The sequence below is a fragment of the Salmo salar genome, chromosome 15, assembly GCF_965601325.2.
Source record: "Salmo salar chromosome 15, fSalSal1, whole genome shotgun sequence".
Lineage (NCBI taxonomy): Eukaryota > Metazoa > Chordata > Actinopteri > Salmoniformes > Salmonidae > Salmo > Salmo salar.
Genome location: NC_138305.1, coordinates 88,328,649 through 88,351,808, shown reverse-complemented (window position 1 = coordinate 88,351,808; position 23,160 = coordinate 88,328,649). Strand labels below are relative to the sequence as shown.

The following is a 23,160-nucleotide window of genomic DNA, read 5'->3' as shown; positions in this document are numbered from 1 at the left end:
AAAAAGGCAAAGAATAGGTTCCGTGAAGATGTCTCGTGCGTCCATGAGTAGCTTCAGCAGTCCTCTCCTTATACATAAAGAATGCAAGAAAGAGGGAGAGGAATGGTATTATTATCATTTGTCCTCTTAGTGACAAGGCTTTGTGCAACGCGGAATTACAGCCTGCAGAATCCCTTTCAGACTTCAGCCTCATCAAGTTGATATTCCCTCAGGGAAATTAAGGATTAGCTCTTTCCTTTCAAAGTGGAATTCCCTCAGTCCGGTTGTTGGTTCTGAATTGCTCTAGCTATAAGAGGATGAAGTGGATTGTCAAGTGCCACTACCTCATGCCCTTGAGTTCTGCCCTACTAAGATGCTCAGGGGAGGTGGTGAGCCTTACACTAAAGCCTTGTTCACACTACAGGCCTTGATGCTCAATTTAGTTTAGTTTTTCAAATACGTTTTGGAATACTGACTGTCCAAACAGCACGTTACAAGTGACTAAATCGGATGTGTGTTCAGACAGCAGTCATTGGCTGACACAGCTACACTAGCTGTCATAGTGACAACGGGTGTGAGCACAGTGGTGTAGGCTGATTGGTGGTGGTGCTCATGTTTCCTATCACTCAGAAATTATGTAGCAAGCTAAGGTGACAACAATGCCTGCCATGGACATTTCCCAGTTGCTTTGAATGTTCAAAATCATAGTGTAAGAACACTTTTAAAGCCTTTTATTTGTAAACAATTAACAACAAGCTAGTTAGCTTCCACATCATGTTCTTGTCAAACTGTCAACAGAGTAGCTAGCAAGCAAGAAGGTATGTCAAATAACAGTCTATGGCCAGGAATCAGATTTGTATTTGACTGTATGTGGCTTGAAATATCCGATTCCATGCGGCTTCTGGCTGTTCAAACTGCAGGAAAAATAACCAATTTCAAATCGGATATGCAAAAAATATGTATTTGAGTCATTTCAAACTGCCAATGTGAACAAAGCTTTAGAGGTGGCAGGAGAAAGGCCTCTTGTCGCCACGTTTTAGGCTACATTTCACACTGCTTCCAGTCATAGCCTATATCATGCAATAGAGACAAACAGCCTTGCATGCTTGCAGTCAGACTTGCGTATGTAATCAAGCAGGCAGCACGACCAGAGCAGTTTTTTGATTTGGTTATGCATTATTTGAAGTAAATTGTTATATAAAATCTATTTCTAATCTGGGACAGCAACTAGCGAGAGGACAGTTTTTGTGTATGATGTGTTCAGTGGGCATGAAACTGTAAATGTGCACATCCAGTCAGTCCTGGGCAGTACTCTTCACTACTTAGCTGAGGTACATTGGGGGTGCGGGTGTGGCGGGATTTGCATTGGACCTCTAGAGTGATTTCCTTCCCCTAGCAAAATACTTTCCTTCCCCATCATATCCTCCTCCTCACTCACTTTGCTAGTGTAGATTTAGCCTGTACCACTGACAGAGCCACTGGTATCCTTCTCAACTATGGCTGAGTGTGAGATGCCTTTAGCAGGCCTGTAATTGGGGTTGACTGTATGGGAATGACTGGACTAATGCACAGTGAGTGCACAAAACATTTCCATGAGATAGACTGACAAGGTGAATCCAGGTGAAAGCTTTTATCCCTTATTGATGTAATTGGTTAAATCCACTTCAATCAGTGTAGATGAAGCAGAGGAGACTGGTTAAAGGATTTTTAATCCTTGAGTCAATTGAGACATGGATTGTGTGTGACATTCAGCAGGTGATTGGGCAAGACAAAAGATTCAAGTGCCTTTGAATGAGGTATGGCAGTAGACTTGTAGATGACCTGGAGCCAGTGGGTCTGGCGACAAGTATGTAGTGAGGGCCAGCCGACGAGAGCATACAGTTCGCAGTAGTGGGTGGTATAAGAGGCTTTGGTGACAAAACGGGTGGCACTGTGATAGACTGCATCCAGTTTGCTGAGTAGAGTGTTGGACGCTATTTTGTAAATGACATCGCTGAAGTCGAGGATTGGTAGGATAGTCAGTTTTACGAGGGTATGTTTGGCAGCGTGAGTGAAGGAGGCTTTGTTGCGAAATAGGAAGCCAATTCTAGATTTATTTTGGATTGGAAATGCTTAATATGAGTCTGGAAGGAGAGTTTGCAGTCTAGCCAGACACCTAGGTATTTGTAGTTGTCTACATATTCTAAGTCAGAACCGTCAAGAGTAGTGATGCTAGTTGGGCGGGTGCGGTCAGCGATCGGTTGAAGAGCATGCATTTAGTTTTACTAGCGTTTAAGAGCAGTTGGAGGCCACGGAAGGAGTGTTGTATGGCATTGAAGCTCGTTTGGAGGTTTGTTAACAGTGTCCAAAGAAGGGCCAGATGTATACAGAATGGTGTCGTCTGCGTAGAGGTGGATCAAGGAATCACCCGCAGCAAGAGCGACATCATTGATATATACAGAGAAAAGAGTCGGCCCGAGAATTGAACCCTGTGGTACCCCACAGAGACTGCCAGAGGTCCGGACAGCAGGCCCTCCGATTTGACACACTGAACTCTATCTGAGAAGTAGTTTGTGAACCAGGCGAGGCAGTCATTTGAGAAATCAAGGCTGTTGAGACTGCCGATAAGAATGCGGTGATTGACAGAGTCGAAAGCCTTGGTCGATGAAGATGGCTGCACAGTACTGTCTTTTATCGATGGCGATTATGTTATCGTTTAGTACCTTGAGCGTGGCTGAGGTGCACCCGTGACCAGCTCTGAAACCGGATTGCATAGCGGAGATGGTACGGTGGGATTCGAAATGGTTAGTGATCTGTTTGTTAACTTGGCTTTCGAAGACTTTGGAAAGGCAGGGCAGGATGGATATAGGTCTGTAACAGTTTGGGTCTGGAGTGTCAGCCCCTTTGAATCTCGGACGATACGAAAGACGGGTTGAACAGACTAGAGAGGGTCCACCACCCAAATGGTCCACCACTCAAAGGACATCCAACCAACTTGACACAACTGTGGGAAGCATTGGAGTCAACATGGGCCAGCATCCCTGTGAAACACTTTTGACACCTTGTAGAGTCCATGCCTCAACGAATTAGGGCTGTTATGAGAGAAAAAGATGGCGCAACTAATGTTTTGTACACTCAGTGTATGTGACACTATATAGGGAAGGATGAATCTTCCAGCGTCTCTTCTTTGGGCTACAGAGCCTTGGCCTGTATTGTTCTGAAAGCTAGAATGCAGACACTTATTTAACGGGACTGCTCCGACTGGGTAATTGCAGGCTGCTCTCAGAGCTATTATGGGAGATTTATTTTAGGGGGTAAAAGCGGCCATTACAAAACAAGAGGGTTCTCATCAGAGCGATGCTACTGTGGAGCTGTGCTGGGATGAAGGGAGCATTCTGTTGCCCGTGTCCTCTTTCTGCCTTGTGCCCCCCTCTCCAATGGCCATGGTGATGTCATCATGTTGTCACAGTCATCGCCCCAGCCATTAGACCTTTCTGAGATTGAACATGTCAGCATTGTTAAGTATGTAAGTGTGTGCATTGCGTGCCTGTCTTCAGTTTCTTTTTTGTTTTCAGCGTTGATGATATGGATTAATGTTACGTCACGTGAACATCAATGTTCATCTTTTAATCTGATACATTCCAGGGGTTTTATCTTAGATAGATTACATGGTTGCATGGTGCAGCAGCATCATCCTTCCCACTGTTGGTAGAATCCCTCTCTTGGTTCCATTTCAGTGCTCTCATCTCCTTTTCATTTATCTTCACGAGATCCATCCCATCTCTCCTCTCTCTCAGACCTTTGTTTTTCCAGTGCTTGGCTGGATTTTCTTTTCAAATTATTTATTTAGGAAGTGCTCAGTGTGCACAGATCCCATTGGTACTGTAGACCTGCTGCTGGCATGGCATGCTATCCTCCCAGCGCCCAGGCTTCCTTTGCCTGTTTAATTACTCCCTCTCCATTTCTCTCTTTCTATCTGCTGATTAAAAGAAACAAACCATCTCAGCTGACAGCTGAGTTCAGCCCTAAGTGTATGAGAGATCTAGACCTATATATATCCTCCAGTCCAGACCCTTCAATTCAAGCAGTGGAGGATACAATGAAGTGAGGGGTTGATAATAATATCACACAGGGGTGGCACAGGGGTGGATTTGGCACATGTGCACTTTGTCAAAAACAATACATAGATTATTTCCAGACAATACCGTTTTTCGATTGTAAAAAAAGAAAATAAAAAAAAAGGGCTTTTTGGAAGAGCATACAGGGTAAACGATAGTTGCCCAGCAAAACTCCATATTTGGTGAATAATGAAACATATTTTGACATTATTACGCTTGCAAAGGTGTGTAATGGGAAATGAATGGTAGTTAACTGGGCTAGAGAGAAGACTCGTCATATTCATTGTGTCCTCCTCTACCCAGATACTGGTTCAATGTGACCCCTGAGCACTATAATTATGCGCTTACCGAAATGAGGTGCTTTTTCACACATTTTGGATACTGTTACTTTTTCGTAACTATGGACATCCCTGAACAGAGATGTTATATTATGATAAAGAGCAGTGTTGTCCAGACTCTTTGGACCCTATAAGGTAGGGTTCCTTAACTTGCGGCCCAGGGACTGAATTTTATTTGGCCCTGCAAGTTTTCTGAGCAAAAATAAATAAAACATGACATTTTTTAGCATTTTCATTGTTGGACATAAAAGACTGTTAAAAACACCACGAAATCATCAGTATTCCCACGCATAACCCTATAGGGCAGGGTTTCCCAACTCGAGGCTCATGGGCCGATTTTATCCCGCGGGTGTTTTTATTTAAATAAAACATACAGTACCAGTCAAATGTTTGGACACACCTACTTATTCCAGGGTTTTTCTTTATTTTTACTATTTTCTACATTATTCTACACGCGCGCACACACACACACACACACACACACACCAGTTAATGGACTGCTGAAAGTATATTTTTTTCTCTTGCTTTATTTTCTCTTTTCAGTATTATGTCTATCTCTGATAAGCTACCCAGGAAAGGGCTGAAAATAGCCCATATTAATATATGTATCCTTAGAAATAAGGTTCATGAAATCAATAACTTGCTCATATCAGATAACATTCATATATTAGCCATTTCTGAAACTAAGAATTCATTTGATGATACAGCAGTAGCAATGTAAGGATAACAACATCTATATGTAACAGCTTAGCTTGCGTCCCTCTCCTCGCCCCTACCTGGGCTCAAACCAGGGACCCTCTGCACACATCAACAACTGCCTCCCAGGAAGCATCGTTACCCATCGCTCCACAAAAGCCACGGCCCTTGCAGAGCAAGGGAAACAACTACTTCAAGGTCTCGGAGTGAGTGACGTCACCGATTTGAAATGTTATTAGCGCGAACCCCGCTAACTTGCTAGCCATTTCACATCGGTTACATATAGAAGAGACAGAAATGCTTATGGGGGAGGTGTTGCTGTATATATTTAGAGCCATATCCCTGTAATGCTTAGAGAAGATTTTATGTCAAGTGTTATTGAAGTGTTGTGGTTGCAGGTTCACTTGTCACATCTACAGCCTTTTCTTTTGGGGTGATGCTATAGGCTACCACGTGCTAACAGTCAGTATCTAAATGATATGTGTGAAATGCTTGATAGTGTATGTGATGTAAACAGAGAGGTCGACTTTCTTGGGGAACTGAATATTGACTGGTTTTCATCAAGCTGTCCACTTAAAAGGAAGCTTGTTACTGTAACCAATGCCTGTAATCTGGTTCAGGTTATTAATCGACCTACCAGGGTGTTAAACAAACACTACATGAACAAGATTATCCACGTGTATCGATCACATTTTTACTAATACTGTAGAACTTTGTTCTAAAGCTCTATCCGTACCCATTGGATTCAGTGATCACAATAGAGTGGCTATATCCAGGAAAGCCAAAGTTGGTTAGGTTGGACTTAGGTTGGAGTCATTAAAACTCGTTTTTCAACCACTCCACAAATTTCTTGTTAACTTCTTGGGGCTATGTGGGACGCTAGCGTGCCACCCGTGGTGCACCCTATCAACAGCAGGTGCATTTCAAGAGCGGCAAATTTGAAACCAAATAAATGTCAAAATTCAAATTTTTCAAACATACAACTATCTTACACCCTTTGAAAGATAAACATCTCCTTAACCTCTATGGGCTAGCAAGCGTCCCACCTACGTAACAGCCACTTGCAGCCTGTGGCGCGATTTTCAAAACCTTAAAAATCCTATTACTTCAATTTCTCAAACATATGACTATTTTACAGCTATTTAAAGACAAGACTCTCGTTAATCTAACCACACTGTCCGATTTCAAAAAGGCTTTACAACGAAAGCAAAACATTAGATTATGTCAGCAGAGTACCAAGTCAGAAATAATCAGACACCCATTTTTCAAGCCAGCATATAATGTCACCAAAACCCAGAAGACAGCTAAATGCAGCACTCACCTTTGATGATCTTCATCAGATGACAACCCTAGGACATTGTTATACAATACATGCATGTTTTGTTCAATCAAGTTCATATTTATATCAAAAACCAGCTTTTTACATTAGCATGTGACGTTCAGAACTAGCATACCCCCCCGCAAACTTCCGGGGAATTCGCTAACATTTTACTAAATTACTCACGATAAACGTTCACAAAAAGCATAACAATTATTTTAAGAATTATAGATACAGACCTCCTCTATGCACTCGATATGTCCGATTTTAAAATAGCTTTTTGGTGAAAGCACATTTTGCAATATTCTAAGTACATAGCCCAGGCATCACGGGCTCGCTATTTAGACACCCGGCAAGTTTAGCACTCACCATAATCATATTTACTATTATAAAAGTTTGATTACCTTTTGTTGTCTTCGTCAGAATGCACACCCAGGACTGCTACTTCAATAACAAATGTTGGTTTGGTCCAAAATAATCCATCGTTATATCCGAATAGCGGCGTTTTGTTCGTGCGTTCCAGACACTATCCGAAATGGTAAAGAAGTGTCGCGCGCATGGCGCAATTCGTGACAATAAAATTCTAAATATTCCATTACCGTACTTCGAAGCATGTCAACCGCTGTTTAAAATCAATACTGCCCCCTAGCCCTAACAGGTTAATCTAACCACGTTGTCCGATTTAAAAAAGGTTTTACGGCGAAAGCATAAAGTTAGATTATGTTAGGAGAGTACATTGACAATAGCTGTGTGTAATGTTTTGTCAATTCAAAGACAGGCGTCACCAAAACCATAAAACCAGCTAAAATGATGCACTAACCTTTAACAATCTCCATCAGATGACACTCCTAGGACATTATGTTAGACAATAAATGCATTTTTAGTTCTATCAAGTTCATATTTATATCCAAAAACAGCGGTTTACTATGGCGTTGATGTTCAGGAAATCGTTTCCCTCCAATAACCGGCAGTCAAGTCAGCACCACAAATTAAATAATTAAAATTAGAAAACATTGGTAAAATATTATATTGTCATTTAAAGAATTATAGATTTACATCTCTTGAACGCAATCAACTTGCCAGATTTAAAAATAACCTTACTGGGAAATCACACTTTGCAATAATCTGAGCACTGCGCCCAGAAAAATACGCTTTGCTATACAGACAAACGGCCATGTTGGAGAGATCTAAAATCGAAAATACTATGTAAATAATCCATTACCTTTGATTCTCTTCATCAGATGTCACTTCCAGGAATCCCAGGTCCATAACGAATGTAGTTTTGTTCAAAAAAGCTCATCATTTATGTCCAAAAAGCTCCGTCTTGTTAGCACATGATCTAAGCCAGCCGGACTTCTCGTCATGAACGAGGGGAAAAAATATATTTACGTTCGTTCAAACATGTCAAACGTTGTATAGCATAAATCATTAGTGCCTTTTTTAACCAGAACATGAATAATATTCAAGGTGGACGAATGCATTCTCTTTTATAACGTATTGGAACGAGGGTACCCAACATGAACTCGCGCGCCAGAGTCTAATCGGCCATCACCGTTCCAAGGCTCTTGTTCGGTCAGATCTCACAGTAAAAGACTCAAAACACTTTGTAAAGGCTGGTGACATCTAGTGGAAGCAATAGGAAGTGCCAAAACATTAATCAACCCCTGTGTGTTTCAATGGCATAGGCTTAAAGGTAATTCAACACATCAGGTATCCACTTCCTGTCAGAATCTGTCTCAGGGTTTTGCCTGCCAAATGAGTTCTGTTATACTCACAGACACCATTCAAACAGTTTTAGAAACTTTAGGGTGTTTTCTATCCATATATAATAAGTATATGCATATTCTAGTTACTGGGTAGGATTAGTAACCAGATTAAATCGGGTACGTTTTTTTATCCAGCCGTGAAAATACTGCCCCCTAGCCCCAACAGGTTAACAAACTATAGTTTTTGCAAGTCGGTTAGGACATCTACTTTGTGCATGACACAAGTCATTTTTCCAACAATTGTTTACAGACAGATTATTTCACTTATAATTCACTGTATCACAATTACAGTGGGTCAGAAGTTTACATGCACAAAGTTGACTGTGCCTTTAAACAGCTTTAGAAGCTTCTGATAGGCTAATTGACATCATTTGAGTCAATTGGAGGTGTACCTGTGGATGTATTTCAAGGCCTACCTTAAAACGCAGTGCCTCTATGCCTGACGTCCTGGGGAAATCAGCCAAGACCTCAGAAAAAAATTGTAGACCTCCACAAGTCTGGATCATCCTTGGGAGCAATTTCCAAACGCCTGAAGGTACCACGTTCATCTATACAAACGATAGTATGCAATTATAAACACCATGGGACCACACAGCCATCATGCATCTCAGGAAGGAGATGTGTTCTGTCTCCTAGAGAGGAATGTACTTTGGTGCGAAAAGTGCAAATCAATCCCAGAACGACAGCAAAGGACCTTGTGAAGATGCTAGAGGAAAAAGGTACAAAAGTATCTGTATCCACAGTAAAACGAGTCCTATGTCGACATAACCTGAAAGGCTGCTCATCAAGGAAGAAGCCACTGCTCCAAAACCGCCATAAAAAAGACTACGGTTTCCAAAGATCGTACTTTTTGGAGAAATGTCCTCTGGTTTAATGAAACAAAAATAGAACTCTTTGGCCATCATGTCTATCGCCATGTTTGGAGGAAAAAGGGGGACGCTTGTAAGCCGAAGAACACCATCTCAACCGTGAAGCACGGGGGTGGCAGCATCATGTTGTGGGGGTGTTTTGCTGCAGGAGGGACTGGTGCACTCACAAAAATAGATGGCATCATGAGGATGGAAAATTATGTGGATATATTGAAGCAACATCTCAAGACATCAGTCAGGAGGTTAAAGCCTGGTCGCAAATGGGTCTTCCAAATGGACAATGACCCCAAACATGCTTCCAAAGTTGGGGCAAAATGGCTTAAGGACAACAAAGTCAAGGTATTGGAGTGGCCATCACAAAGCCCTGACCTCAATCCTATAGAAAGTTTGTGGGCAGAACTGAAAAAGTGTGTGCGAGCAAGGAGGCCTACAAACCTGACTCAGTTACACCAGCTCTGTCAGGAGGAATGGGCCAAAATTCACCCAAATATTGTGGGAAGCTTGTTGAAGGCTACACGAAACGTTTGACCCAAGTTAAACAATTTAATGGCAATGCTACCAAATACAAATTGAGTGTATGTAAACTTCTGACCCACTGGGAATGTGATGAAAGAAATAAAAGCTGAAATAAATCATTCTGTCTACTATTATTCGGACATTTCACATTCTTAAAATAAATGGTGATCCTAACTGACCTAAAACAGGGAATTTTTACTCGGATTAAATGTCAGGAATTGTGAAAAACTGAGTTTAAATGTATTTGGCTAAGGTGTATGTAAACTTCCGACTTCAACTGTAGTCATTGGCCCAGAATTTCCACATCAGTGCATCCCAACTAATTAAAACCAGTTAGAAGGTAGGCCTACTGTATGTACAGATTATACTGGACCTATAGCCTATAGGCCTATTATTCTTTTATAAAAAAAAAATTGGCCCGCAAATTGCTGTTGACAAACAAATCGGTCAGAAAACAAATCTGTGCGGCCATAATTATTGTCCACCCCTGTTCTATGTGGTGATGTAAAAAGCCTTTACTAGTGAACGGCATTTCAAGTTTTTTCAGTTAGCCTTTAAAAAAAAATATATATATATATATATTTCACCTTTTATTTAACCAGGTAGGCAAGTTGTGAACAAGTTCTCATTTCCAATTGCGACCTGGCCAAGATAAAGCAAAGCAGTTCGACACATACAACAACACAGAGTTATACATGGAGTAAAACAAACATACAGTCAATAATACAGTAGAAAAATAAATCTATATACAATGTGAGCAAATGAGGTGAGATAAGGGAGGTAAAGGCAAAAAAGGCCATGGTGGCAAAGTAAATACAATATAGCAAGTAAAACACTGGAATGGCAGATTTGTAGTGGAAGAAAGTGCAAAGTAGAAATAGAAATAATGGGTTGCAAAGGAGCAAAATAAATAAATACAGTTGGGGAAGAGGTAGTTGTTTGGGCTAATTATAGATGGGCTATGTACAGGTGCAGTGATCTGTGAGCTGCTCTGACAGCTGGTGCTTAAAGCTAGTGAGGGAGATAAGTGTTTCCAGTTTCAGAGATTTTTGTAGTTCATTCCAGTCATTGGCAGCAGAGAACTGGAAGGAGAGACGGCCAAAGGAGGAATTGGCTTTGGGGGTGACCAGAGATATACCTGCTGGAGCGCGTGCTACAGGTGGGTGCTGCTATGGTGACCAGCGAGCTGAGATAAGGGGGGACTTTACCTAGCAGGGTCTTGTAGATGACCTGGAGCCAGTGGGTTTGGCGATGATTATGAAGCGAAGGCCAGCCAACGAGAGCGTACAGGTCGCAGTGGTGGGTAGTATATGGGGCTTTGGTGACAAAATGGATGGCACTGTGATAGACTGCATCCAGTTTATTGAGTAGGGTATTGGAGGCTATTTGACATCACCGAAATGACATCACCGAAGTCGAGGATCAGTAGGATGGTCAGTTTTACGAGGGTATGTTTGGCAGCATGAGTGAAGGATACTTTGTTGCGAAATAGGAAGCCAATTCTAGATTTAACTTTGGATTGGAGATGTTTGATGTGAGTCTGGAAGGAGAGTTTACAGTCTAACCAGACACCTAGGTATTTGTAGTTGTCCAAATTTTCTAAGTCAGAACCGTCCAGAGTAGTGATGCTGGACGAGCAGGCAGGTGCGGACAGCGATCGGTTGAATGCATTTAGTTTTACTTGTATTTAAGAGCAGTTGGAGGCGACGGAAGGAGAGTTGTATGGCATTGAAGCTCGTCTGGAGGGTTGATAACAGTGTCCAAAGAAGGGCCAGAGTATACAGAATGGTGTCGTCTGCGTAGAGGTGGATCAGAGACTCACCAGCAGCGAGAGCGACATCATTGATGTATACAGAGAAAAGAGTTGGCCCAAGAACTGAACCCTGTGGCACCCCAATAGAGACTGCCAGAGGCCGGACAACAGGCTCTCCGATTTGACACATTGAACTCTTTCAGAGAAGTAGTTGGTGAACCAGGCGAGGCAATCATTTGAGAAACCAAGGCTGTTGAGTCTGCCGATGAGGATGTGGTGATTGACAGAGTCGAAAGCCTTGGCCAGGTCAATGAATATGGCAGTACAGTATTGTTTCTTATCGATGGCGGTTACGATATCGTTTAGGACCTTGAGCGTGGCTGAGGTGCAGCCATGACCAGCTCTGAAACCAGATTTCATAGCGGAGAAGGTGCGGTGGGACTCGAAATGGTCAGTTTGTTGACTTGGCTTTCGAAGACCTTAGAAAGGCAGGGTAGGATAGATACAGGTCTGTAGCAGTTTGGGTCAAGAGTGCCCCCCCCCCCCCCTTTGAAGAGGGGGATGACCGCAGCTGCTTTCCAATCGTTGGGAATCTCAGACGACACGAAAGAGAGATTGAACAGGCTAGTAATAGGGGTTGCAACAATATCGGCAGATAATTTTAGAAAGAAAGGGTCCAGATTGTCTAACCCGGCTGATTTGTATGGGTCCAGATTTTGCAGCTCTATCAGAACATCAGCTGACTGGATTTGGGAGAAGGAGAAATGGGGAAGGCTTGGGCGAGTAGCTGTGGGGGTGCAGTGCTGTTGACCGCGGTGTGGAAAGCAAGGCCAGCCATAGAAAAATGTTTATTGAAATTCTCAATTATAGTGGATTTATATTATGACAGAGTTTCCTATCCTCAGTGCAGTGGGCAGCTGGGAAGAGGTGTTCTTATTCTCCATGGACTTTACAGTGTCCCAGAACTTTTTTGAGTTTGTGTTGCAGGAAGCAAATTTCTGCTTGAAAAAGCTAGCCTTGGCTTTTCTAACTGCCTGTGTATATTGGTTTCTAACTTCCCTGAAAAGTTGCATGTCACGGGGGCTGTTCGATGTTAATGCAGAACGCCACAGGATGTTTTTGTGTTGGTTAAGGGCAGTCAGGTCTGGAGAGAACCAAGGGCTATATCTGTTCCTGGTTCTACATTTCTTGAATGGGGCATGCTTATTTAAGATGGTTAGGAAGGCATTTAAAAAAAATAACCAGGCATCCTCTACTGACGGGATGAGGTCAGTATCCTTCCAGGATACCCGGGCCAGGTCGATTAGAAAGGCTTGCTCACTGAAGTGTTTCAGGGAGCGTTTGACAGTGATGAGTGGAGGTCGCTTGACCGCTGACCCATTACGGATGCAGCCAATGAGGCAGTGATCGCTGAGATCTTGGTTGAAAACAGCAGAGGTGTATTTAGAGGGCAAGTTGGTTCGGATGATATCTATGAGGGTGCCCGTGTTTACTGCTTTGGGGTGGTACCTGGGAGCTTTATTGATAATTTGTGTGAGATTGAGGGCACCAAGCTTAGATTGTAGGATGGCTGGGGTGTTAGGCATGTCCCAGTTTAGGTCACCTAGCAGCATGAGCTCTGAAGATAGATGGGGGGCAAACAGTTCACATATGGTGTCCAGAGCACAGCTGGGGGCAGAGGGTGGTCTATAGCAGGCGGCAACGGTGAGAGACTTGTTTTTAGAGAGGTGGATTTTTAAAAGTAGAAGTTCAAATTGTTTGGGTACAGACCTGTATAGTAGGACAGAACTCTGCAGGCCGTCTCTGCAGTAGATTGCAACACCACCCCCTTTGGCCGTTCTATCTTGTCTGAAAATGTTGTAGTTAGGGATGAAGATTTCAGAGTTTTTGGTGGTCTTCCTAAACCAGGATTCAGACATGGCTAGGACATCCAGGTTGGCAGAATGTGCTAAAGCTGTGAATAAAACAAACTTAGGGAGAAGGCTTCTAATGTTAACATGCGTGAAACCAAGGCTATTAAGGTTACAGAAGTCATCAAAAGAGAGTGCCTGGGGAATAGATGTGGAGCTAGGCACTGTAGGGCCTGGATTCACCTCTACATCACCAGAGGAACAGAGGAGGAGTAGGATAAGGGTACGGCTAAAAGCTATGAGAATTGGTCGTCTATGACGTCCAGAATAGAGAGTAAAAGGAGCAGGTTTCTGGGGGCGATTAAAATAGCTTCAAGGTATAATGTACAGACAAAGGTATGGTAGGATGTGAATACAGTGGCGGTAAGCCTAGGCATTGAGTGATGATGCGAGAGATATTGTCTGTAGAAACATCATTGAAACCAGGTGATGTCATAACGTGTGGGTGGTGGAACTGAAAGGTTGGATAAGGTATAATGAGCAGGGCTAGAGGCTCTACAGTGAAATAAGCCAATAAATACTAACCAGAACAGCAATGGACAAGGCATATTGACATTAAGGAGAGGCATGCGTAGCCGAGAGATCATAAGGGTCCAGTGAGAGTTAGATAGCTAGCCGGGCCATAGGTAGCAAGCTGGCAGAAGATGGAGGGAGGTCTGTTTTTAGCCACCTCGTGCGTTTCCGTCTGTAGATTAGTGGGGTTTCGTGTGGTAGAGGGGACCAATCCAATTGGCAGATTTTTTTTATTTTTAGATTTCAGATCTTTTCATTCTGCTTAGTTCACCTAAAAGAGCCGGCTCCGAACAGCTCTACGTTCAGTTGCCATGATTTTGTTAAATATACATGGGGGGGGGGGCAAAGACTGGCTTCTGCCTGGGGCCTCCAAATCACTAAGTCTACCCCTGGTGACACCAACTTTACTGCCCTCCTGCTGTGTCTTAGTGTGGGTGTGTGTACATACCAACCCCCTCCGTCCTCTGCTGCCGGGTGCTGCTGGCTTGGCACATGCTTCCTCATTCCTTTCCCTCTCACTCAGTGCTGTGGTTCAATTCCTCAGGGAACGCCTCTCACCTGGGTGTGAGCTGGCCTGGGCTGGGCTGTGAACCTGGACTGGGCTAGGATGTAAACCATGGTATACAACTTACAATGCAGCATGACTGCCAATGACACTGAGGGGCTAGGACCTGCTGTTTTGATCGGCAACATGTCACAACGTTTGCCTACTGAACTTGTCTCTCTGCTCACGCTAGCTTTAGGCTCTTCCCTCAGCTGCATTATACTGTTATATGATCTAATATTCCCTCTCTCTCTCTCTCCCCACAGTATCTGGAGGGGTCCTAATGTGAACTGTGTGGACAGCACTGGATACACTCCTCTACACCACGCAGCCCTAAACGGACACAGGTAGATCTAGGGCTAGCTCTGCTCTGTTGTCATGGGAGTTTAGATGAACTGACAAATGTGTGCCTGAGGTCAGCTAGTGGGAAATGCCATATTTGTGTGGTTAATATTGATATAGTACACTGTCAACAGCCTACATAATGTTCAACTCTTCTGACAGTGTCTGCCTGTCCGTTCCACAGTGAAGTTGTGGAGTCACTGTTACGTAACGAGGCCTTGACCAACATCGCTGACAATAAGGGCTGCTACCCCCTGCACCTGGCTGCATGGAAGGGGGACCAACGGATCGTCAGGCTGCTCATTCACCAAGGCCCCTCACACCCCAAACTCAACGAGCAGGTCTGACTTCCCCCCTGCTAAGTGTGGCTCCCTGTTTCTTCTCACTCATCTGTTCCCCTTATACCTCCAGGAATCTGTCTTCCTCTGCTCACAGCAGCAGTGGTTTTTGATCTGATCTGTGTAACAGGTCGGGTGCAGTTAACACCCCATAACCCTTCACTATTTCCCCTGTTAACTAGAGTCGGTGAACTTTAGTGTTACACCCAGTCACATGCAGTATTAAAGATGGACATCTATCCTATACAACTCATCATTCATTTACAGTGTTGACCTCACTATGCTCATTTCTATAGAATGTATTTTTAACTGGGTACACTGTGGACCGTGTTCCTCATCTCGCTCTGTCTGTGGTTTGCAAAAACCATTTGCCGTTTTTGAAAAAAAATAATAATAATTTAATACAAATGAAAGTAGGACAGGGCTTGTTCTTTCAGTGCAAGACCATACACATTAACTGCATTGCATCATGAGTTTGACTGCACTAACATTTGTCTTGAAGTGACTTGACACCAGCCAAGCGAATGTGTCATGTTTGAACTAATGGATTGTTCTGTTTGATATGTAATGTGTTAAAGTCCAGGCATGGTGTGTAGAGACTGCCCACTGCACAACCACCAGCAGCACCTTCAGTATTTACCCTGTCCTGTCTGTGATCTCATATTTAGTGTCTTTACCATTTTGGCAGAAATGACCCATTATGAGGCAATTGAACAAATTCAATTCATAGCCATAGAGCCAAGATCCTACTGATAAAGTATGACATCACTGTAGTACTTACCAGTAGTACTCCAAAGACATGTTAGTTTATTAGACTGTCACTGGAGTCATGTTATTGGAATAATCCTCTGATCCATTGCCAGCTCATTTTGTGTCATTTCTCTCAGCCATCTCTATGCCTGTTCATGACATCTGTTTGTTCATTAACTCAACTTTGTTCATATTTCTGTTCATTTATTTTGACTCAGCCTTGCAACTGACTGTCATGCATTGCCTGTGTGTGAGTGAAAACCATTGCTTCATTTTTCTTCCCTCCTAGAGCTCCTCTGTAGAGCACAAAGAGTTGAAACGCTGTGGGCCCTTTGACCTGCATATTAATGCCAAGGTGTGTACCCAGACAGACAGACAGACAGACAGACAGCTGCTCAGAAGGCTGCTGCCCTCTTATTCTCCTCCCTGCTTCCATTGTACTCACACAGCTAGTTGCACACAATCTCTTCGCCATGCATGGTTTTGATGCTTGGGTTTGATGCATAGTTTTGATGCTTGCTTAGCTTGCACTGGCAGTCTGTTGTAGAGATAAGGGGACTTGCTTTCACCTTTTCTGGGTATTTCTTGTGGGTATTTCTTGTGATTTCTTGGGGTTCTCTCTAGATACTTTCACCTGGTAACAGAAGAATTGGAAAGGTGGATTTGCAATGTTATTAGTACTACTGCTGTTGTGTTCCATAGTCAGTTTTCCTGTTTATACAGTCACGTGATGCTGAAGGACACTGATGTATGTCTCTTTGGGACTGTCCTCTCTCATTAGTTGTAAATATGAGTAAGGCAACAGTAAACATGTCTTCCCCACGAATGATGCAGCCCCCTGTTGGGCCAATTGAGATTGTGTGTGACCACAGATTATCCATTATATTGACCAGATTGAAGTAGCCGCTGTAACAATTAAAAAAATATTCTTAAAAAATGGCATTTAGCCTGGGTACCAGTCTCTTTAACTAATCCACTCCGTGTACTCCATGTCAAGTCTTTAGCAACGGCAAGGAGTGTCATTTTACCTAAAGATACTGTTACTCAGACTAGAAGGCAGTCTGGAGGAGGCAAGATCAGGTGGGACCGTTCTAGCCAATGAGAGGGCAGATATGCTTGTGAACAACAGGCATAACTCTGATATAAAGTGTTTTTTCTCAAAGTTGTCGGGATGTCACGTGTCCTACTTATATCCGTACACTCATAACAACCTAAGCATTGTGAAGCTTCTATTCCATTAAATACGCCACATGTAGCAAACAAGCCATTACATTTTTTGTTAACCAAATTTGACACTCATTGACCTCCATACAAAAAGTCCTCGCTTGGTGAGCAAAACAAACCTTTTAAAAAACACCACCTGTTGTAGAAGACAGATTTTGGGCCCAGTTATCCCTCTCACTTCACCTCTTCCTCTCTGGTGTGACAAATTTCAGTTAATTACTATAGCTCCCGCCTTGGGCCAATCAGTGTCATTTTGTAAATGCTGGATCTCTATGGCAGTGTTTCCCGACCCTGGTCCTCCAGTACCCCCAACAGTACACATTGTTATTGGAACCCTGGACAAACACACCTCATTCAACTCATTGAGGGCTTGTTGACAAGTTGAATGAGGTGTGTTTGTCCAGGGTTCCAATAACAATGTGTACTGTTGGCGGTACTGGAGGACCAGGGTTGGGAAACACTTCTCTATGGTAAGACACATTATTCACCCAAGTTTCGTAAAAATGGGGCCATTGCTGTCTGCAATATCGCGTGTGACGAACGTACGAACAGATGGACGGAGACCGATCCACAGTCTCCTCCAGATTTTATCGTGGGGAACAATTAGTCCCTTGGGGACAGAACCACAACATAGAATGGATGTGATTTCAGTGACAGGTGTTACATGTCAGTCATTTCTGACCTGTGTGTTTTCCTTGGTGTTTCTCTCTACATTTGACCTTGTTCTAGACGTGAATGTGTTCATGTTTGTCTAGGGTCATTACGTCCTACTGTATGTGTAGAAGCATCATTCACGACAGTCAAGCTCAAGTCAGAGAGTCTTTCCCCCGGAGATTTTGAATTATTTAACTTCACCATTAACACTTCATCTCGTTTACTGACAGAGGCAATGTTACCTTCACATCAAATTGAGGCTAATACCGTCACTGGAGTGTTGAGAGTTCAACGCTTGTGTTTTGAGGAAAGCATCTGGAAATCAAACTATTTTTAAAATGGTGTCACATTTCCTCAGTGCCAACTTAAGCCTCTTAGCTTTGGCTGCCTTAAAGCCACATACAGCATGTGTTTACCAAACACTGAATCATCTTACATGTCCTCTAGTGCTGTAGAAGTATTTCTCCTCTTAATGCAAACGTTTAGGATGTGGTTTAGTTGACAGACTGACCAGTTGTCGTCTGTGGGGGTTAGCTTCTCTGTTGCTTTTGGAGTACAGCAGTATGGGGTCCAGTACCTGGCCACAGCAGACCTAAATAATGGATAAGCTGTTATGAACAAATCAGAAACATGGATGGATGCAGGCTGGATGGATGCAGGATGGATGGATGCTCTTGCAGTGATGGTGACGGCATCATGTGACTGTGGATCTCTCTTTGGGTCCCCCAAAAGGGCCTTTGGGTTCCTAACATCTCAGTGTTGTTGTAACAACCAGAGAAATGTCTTCCAAGGAGAGGGTGCTTTTCTGTGTAACAGTCTCTTTGCATCAATGTCAAGCAGAGTGTGCTCTCTGCTCAGTGTGTGTGTGAGTGTCTCTCTCCCTCTCTGTTTTTCTGCTTTTGAGTCTGCACCACTGTGGAAGAGAGCAAGGGAGAGGTGGGATGTTGTCATGGTAACGGTGTCACGGCTGATTGGTCTTGCAGCAGCAATGACTGACCCAGTGGAACACGCAGCAGGAGAGAAGATAGGGGTGTGTGTCATGGAGTTAGCTAGCTAGAGATGGGAGGGGTAGTTGTGGGTATGGGTTTATGGAGGAAGAGGGGGCTGTAAGTGCAGGCTCTCCCCCTCAGGGAAGCACCGTAGCTCAGCCTGGACAAAGCTCAAACAGCCCCTCTCTCTCTGTCCTCCTGGCCTTAGTGCTGCCTAGCTGCAATGTTTATTAAGCGTTGCTGCAACGTTCTCCCAGTGTTACCAATTCTAATGGGCCTGCCACTTGATGATATTCCGATAGTGCCCCAATTGATTTGATAACATTTGATTTGGAAGGAAAAGCCATTTATCATGGAAGCTTGATTGTAATATACAAATAAAATATAACACTTAGTCATCATTTCCCTGCTTATTGTTATTTCCCGTCTCCTATTTTAAAAACAATGTCTTCCATCGAACCAACCTGGTGTCTGATAGTGGTATTTTCAAGGAACGTGCGGTACTGCTCTTGAAATATGTCAAAGCTGCAAGTCTAACAGTCCTCTGTCTGCAATATAGGTCACCTGCCTAACAAAATGTACTGTACCTTCAGATGGTTGGCTGACTGCGGTAAATATGAACACAGACACAGTCATGCAACCAGCTTCCCAGCTTTATACACAGAGGGAGAATGAGATGGCAGGGGCACGAAGTTAAACACACAGTGTAATACATACTGCTTGCAGTAGGCTGACAGTGCCCTGAAAATAACACCAGAGAACCTAAAAAGGGAACAGTGTGAAATTTCAGTCAGGCTGCGATTCACACCAGGTATGAGAGCTAGTGTTGAATGACAATGCAATGTGCCTTTAAAAAAAAAAAGACTTTGCCTTCTAATCGGAAGGGCCAGCTTGTCTGAAGAGGGGAGGATATCTTTTATTATTATATTTTATTTCACCTTTATTTAACCAGGTAGGCCTGTTGAGAACAAGTTCTCATTTACAACTGCGACCTCGCCAAGATAAAGCAAAGCGGTGCGACAAAACAACAACACAGAGTTACATAAAAACAAATGTACAGTCAATAACACAATAGAAAATCTATGTACAAGTGTAGAAGAGTAAGGAGGTAAGGCAATAAATAGGCCATGGAGACGAAATAATTACAATTTAGCATTAACACTGGAGTGATGGATGTGCAGATGATGATGTGCAAGTAGAGATACTGGGGTGCAAAAGAGAAAGAGGAATATGGAAAGAGGAATATGGGGATGAGGTAGTTGGGTGTGCTATTTACAGATTGGCTGATGCTTAAAGTTAGAGAGGGAGATGTAAGACTCCAGCTTTGGTGATTTTTGCAATTCGTTCCAGTCATTGGCAGCAGAGAACCAGAAGGAAAGGCAGCCAAAGGAAGTGTTGGCTTTGGGGGTGACCAGTGAAGTATACCTGCTGGAGCATGTGCTACGGGTGGGTGTTGCTATGGTGACCAGTGAGCTGAGATAAGGTGGGGCTTTACCTAGCAGAGACTTATAGATGACCTGGAGCCAGGGGGTTTGGCAACGATATGTAGTGAGGGCCAGCCAACGAGAGCATGCAGGTCGCAGTGGTGGGTAGTATATGGGGCTTTGGTGATAAAATGTATGGCACTGTGATAGACTACATCCAATTTGCTGAGTAGATTGTTGGAGGCTATTTTGTAAATGACATCACCGAAGTCAAGGATTGGTGGGTTAGTCAGTTTTACGAGGGTATGTTTGGCAGCATAAGTGAAGGAGGCTTTGTTGCGAAATAGGAAGCCGATTCTAGATTTAATTTTGGATTGGAGATGCTTAATGTGAATCTGGAAGGAGAGTTTACAGTCTAACCAGACACCTAGGTATTTGTAGTTGTCCACATATTCAAAGTCAGAACCGTCCAGAGTTGTGATACTAGTCGGGCGGGAGGGTGCGGGCAGCAATCGGTTGAAGAGCATGCACTTAGTTTTACTAGCGTTTAAGAGCAGTTGGAGGCCACAGAAGGAGTGTTGTATGGCATTGAAGCTCGTTTGGAGGTATTTTAGCACAGTGTCCAAAGAAGGGCTGGATGTATACAGAATGGTGTCGTCTGCGTAGAGATGGATCAGAGAATCACCAGCAGCAAGAGCGACATCATTGATATATACAGAGAAAAGAGTCGGCCGGAGAATTGAACCCTGTGGCACCCCCATAGAGACTGCCAGAGGTCCGATTTGACACACTGAACTCTATCTGAGAAGTAGTTGGTGAACCAGGCGAGGCAATCATTTGAGAAGCCAAGGCTATTGAGTCTGCCGATAAGAATGTGGTGATTGACAGAGTCAAGCCTTGGCCAGGTCGATGAAGACGGCTGCACAGTACACTCTTTTATCGATGGCGGTTATGATATCGTTTAGGACCTTGAGCGTGGCTGAGGTGCACCCGTGACCAGCTCCGAAACCAGATTGCATAGTGGAGAAGGTATGGTGGGATTCGAAATGGTCGATCTGTTTGTTAACTTGGCTTTCGAAGAATTTAGAAAGGCAGGGCAGGATGGATATAGGTCTATAACAGTTTGGGTCTAGAGTGTCTTCCCCCTTTGAAGAGGGGGATGACCGCTGCAGCTTTCCAATCTTTGAGGATCTCAGAGGCTACGGAAGAGAGGTTGAACAGGCTGGTAATAGGGGTTGAAGCCGGCGCTGCAGGCACACTGCCCCACAGTCTGTTAGCATTCTCACTGGCTTCAGCTTAGCACCTGTGTCCGTCTGTCTACTGCCACACATCACATCCGACACCAGCCCTTTTTCTCCATCATACCTCCTTTAACATTCCTACATACATCCATGCAAGCTAGAGCCCCTGAGAAGGGCATCTGTCCATGTTGATGGACAGGTTTCTTTTCCTTCATCCTTTATGCATAATCACATCCAGCATATGCCTGGTTTTCTGCTGTAGATAGAGTTGTTGCTTGTGGCCAGTGGAGGAGAAGAGAGAGATGCTGGAGAAAGCTACTATCTACTTGCCTGATGATTTAACCTATTCGCCACATACTTCAGTATGAGCCTGCCATCGTTGAAGTCGTTTGTGGTGATGTCAAAATGAAGGGTGTTGTACAAAACAAAGTCATCAGCGATTGGATCATCTCTAACAAATCAAAGTAGCAAAGCCAGTGACGAAATTTCAAAACGCTGCTTTACCCACTTGAGTTCTGTCTCTGGAGAAGAAACTAACGTCCGTGGGTGTTGCGTAGCTGTTGGCCGAATCAAGGAGTTTGGGTTGCCTGGCTACCCAATCTGCTGTCTTCAGTTTCCAGGCATTTGAGATGAGCTTGCCTCTGTGTGGACATGTGAGAAACAGGGATTTACAAATATGTGTGCATACTACGAGTAGTCGCGTGCAGCGTTTGGGCAACCCTGTGGCCACAACAGCTGCTTGCCCCTCTGTCCCTCGCCCCACCCCCCTTAACCAGAGGGCAGAGCATGACGTAACCCCTCCTATTCCTCGCTCCGCCAGCCCAGCGAGCACATTACATGCCAGAGGTCACTAGTCTCTCCTCGTTACCGTCTCAGCCAGTAGCCCTACAGTACATAGTCGGACTGCAGCACGTTTCTTCTCTTCCGGAACTGGAACATTCTAGTGTGAGTGTGATTGGCATCACAACAGTGCAGAAGTTAGGCCTAATCTCCAGATGTTCCTGGTTAGTGTTCTGTTCAGCTTTAATCTGAGAAAGCACTTTGATCTGAGTGTGTTTGACACGCACTGGAGTCTAGATTAAGATGAAGGCCCATTTATCATGCTATTTAAAAAAAAAAAATTTTTTTAACTAGGCAAGTCAGTTAAGAACAAATTCTTATTTTATTGCAACCTTTTGGTTACTAGTCCAACACTCTAACCACTAGGCTACCTGCCGCCTATTGTGCAATCTACCACTGTTGTTCACACGGGCTTCATACTGTGTACTATCCTGGATTACATCATAGTGTACTAATCCTTCTCTTGATTGTAGCTGCCATCACATCAGTCAACTCCGCAATGTGGGTGACCAGGACAGGAGTGTGTGTGGCCATCTACTTTCTTATGTTAGCATTTGAACAGCTGTTGGTTTGCAGGCTCACGTGGACCCCTGTGCAGTAGGCTAGTGTGGAGTGGAGGAGGCGTCATGGGGAAGGTCTGATTCATGCTGCTCACCCTACGCTTTGCTCTACTGCGGCCTGGAGAGGCCAGCCGTGGCTAATATGATCAGATGTTGTCAGACTCAAAGCCACGGAACGAACATCACTGGCCACACCACTGAGACAGAGAGGAGGGGATCCTCTGGAGTCTCAGACTTCATTGGTGATGATGTGGTTTTTGGTGTCTTAAAACTAGACACTGATCATGTGAAGATGATATGGCAAATCTGTCTCACTTTTTGCCGTAAATCTTTAGGAAGTCTTGGTTTTTACAGGTAGAATTAAATCGGCCATAATCCGAGCAGTTAGCCAGCGCACATAGAGGTTGAAGCTGGTTTCTATTTGGATATTGTTATTGCAGATTTATCCAGGCTGTGCAAGTAAACCTGTATACCCAAGGCTATTAAACATGTTCCTCTG

General features: G+C 43.8%; 1 protein-coding gene across 9 annotated transcripts in view; it reads left to right on the top strand.

Annotated features, from left to right (window-relative positions):
- LOC106572349 (ankyrin repeat and SAM domain-containing protein 1A) overlaps positions 1–23,160 on the top strand; it is a 119,631-nt gene that overhangs the window by 22,701 nt on the left and 73,770 nt on the right. For 8 of the 9 annotated variants that reach the window (XM_014146400.3, XM_082962119.1, XM_014146404.3 and 5 more), the window contains exons 2-4: positions 14,566–14,646; positions 14,826–14,982; positions 16,019–16,084. In XM_014146400.3, the coding sequence (XP_014001875.1) occupies positions 14,566–14,646; positions 14,826–14,982; positions 16,019–16,084 (304 nt within the window). The remainder of the gene's footprint in view (positions 1–14,565; positions 14,647–14,825; positions 14,983–16,018; positions 16,085–23,160) is intronic. The other variant, XM_014146399.3, reaches the window with a different exon arrangement.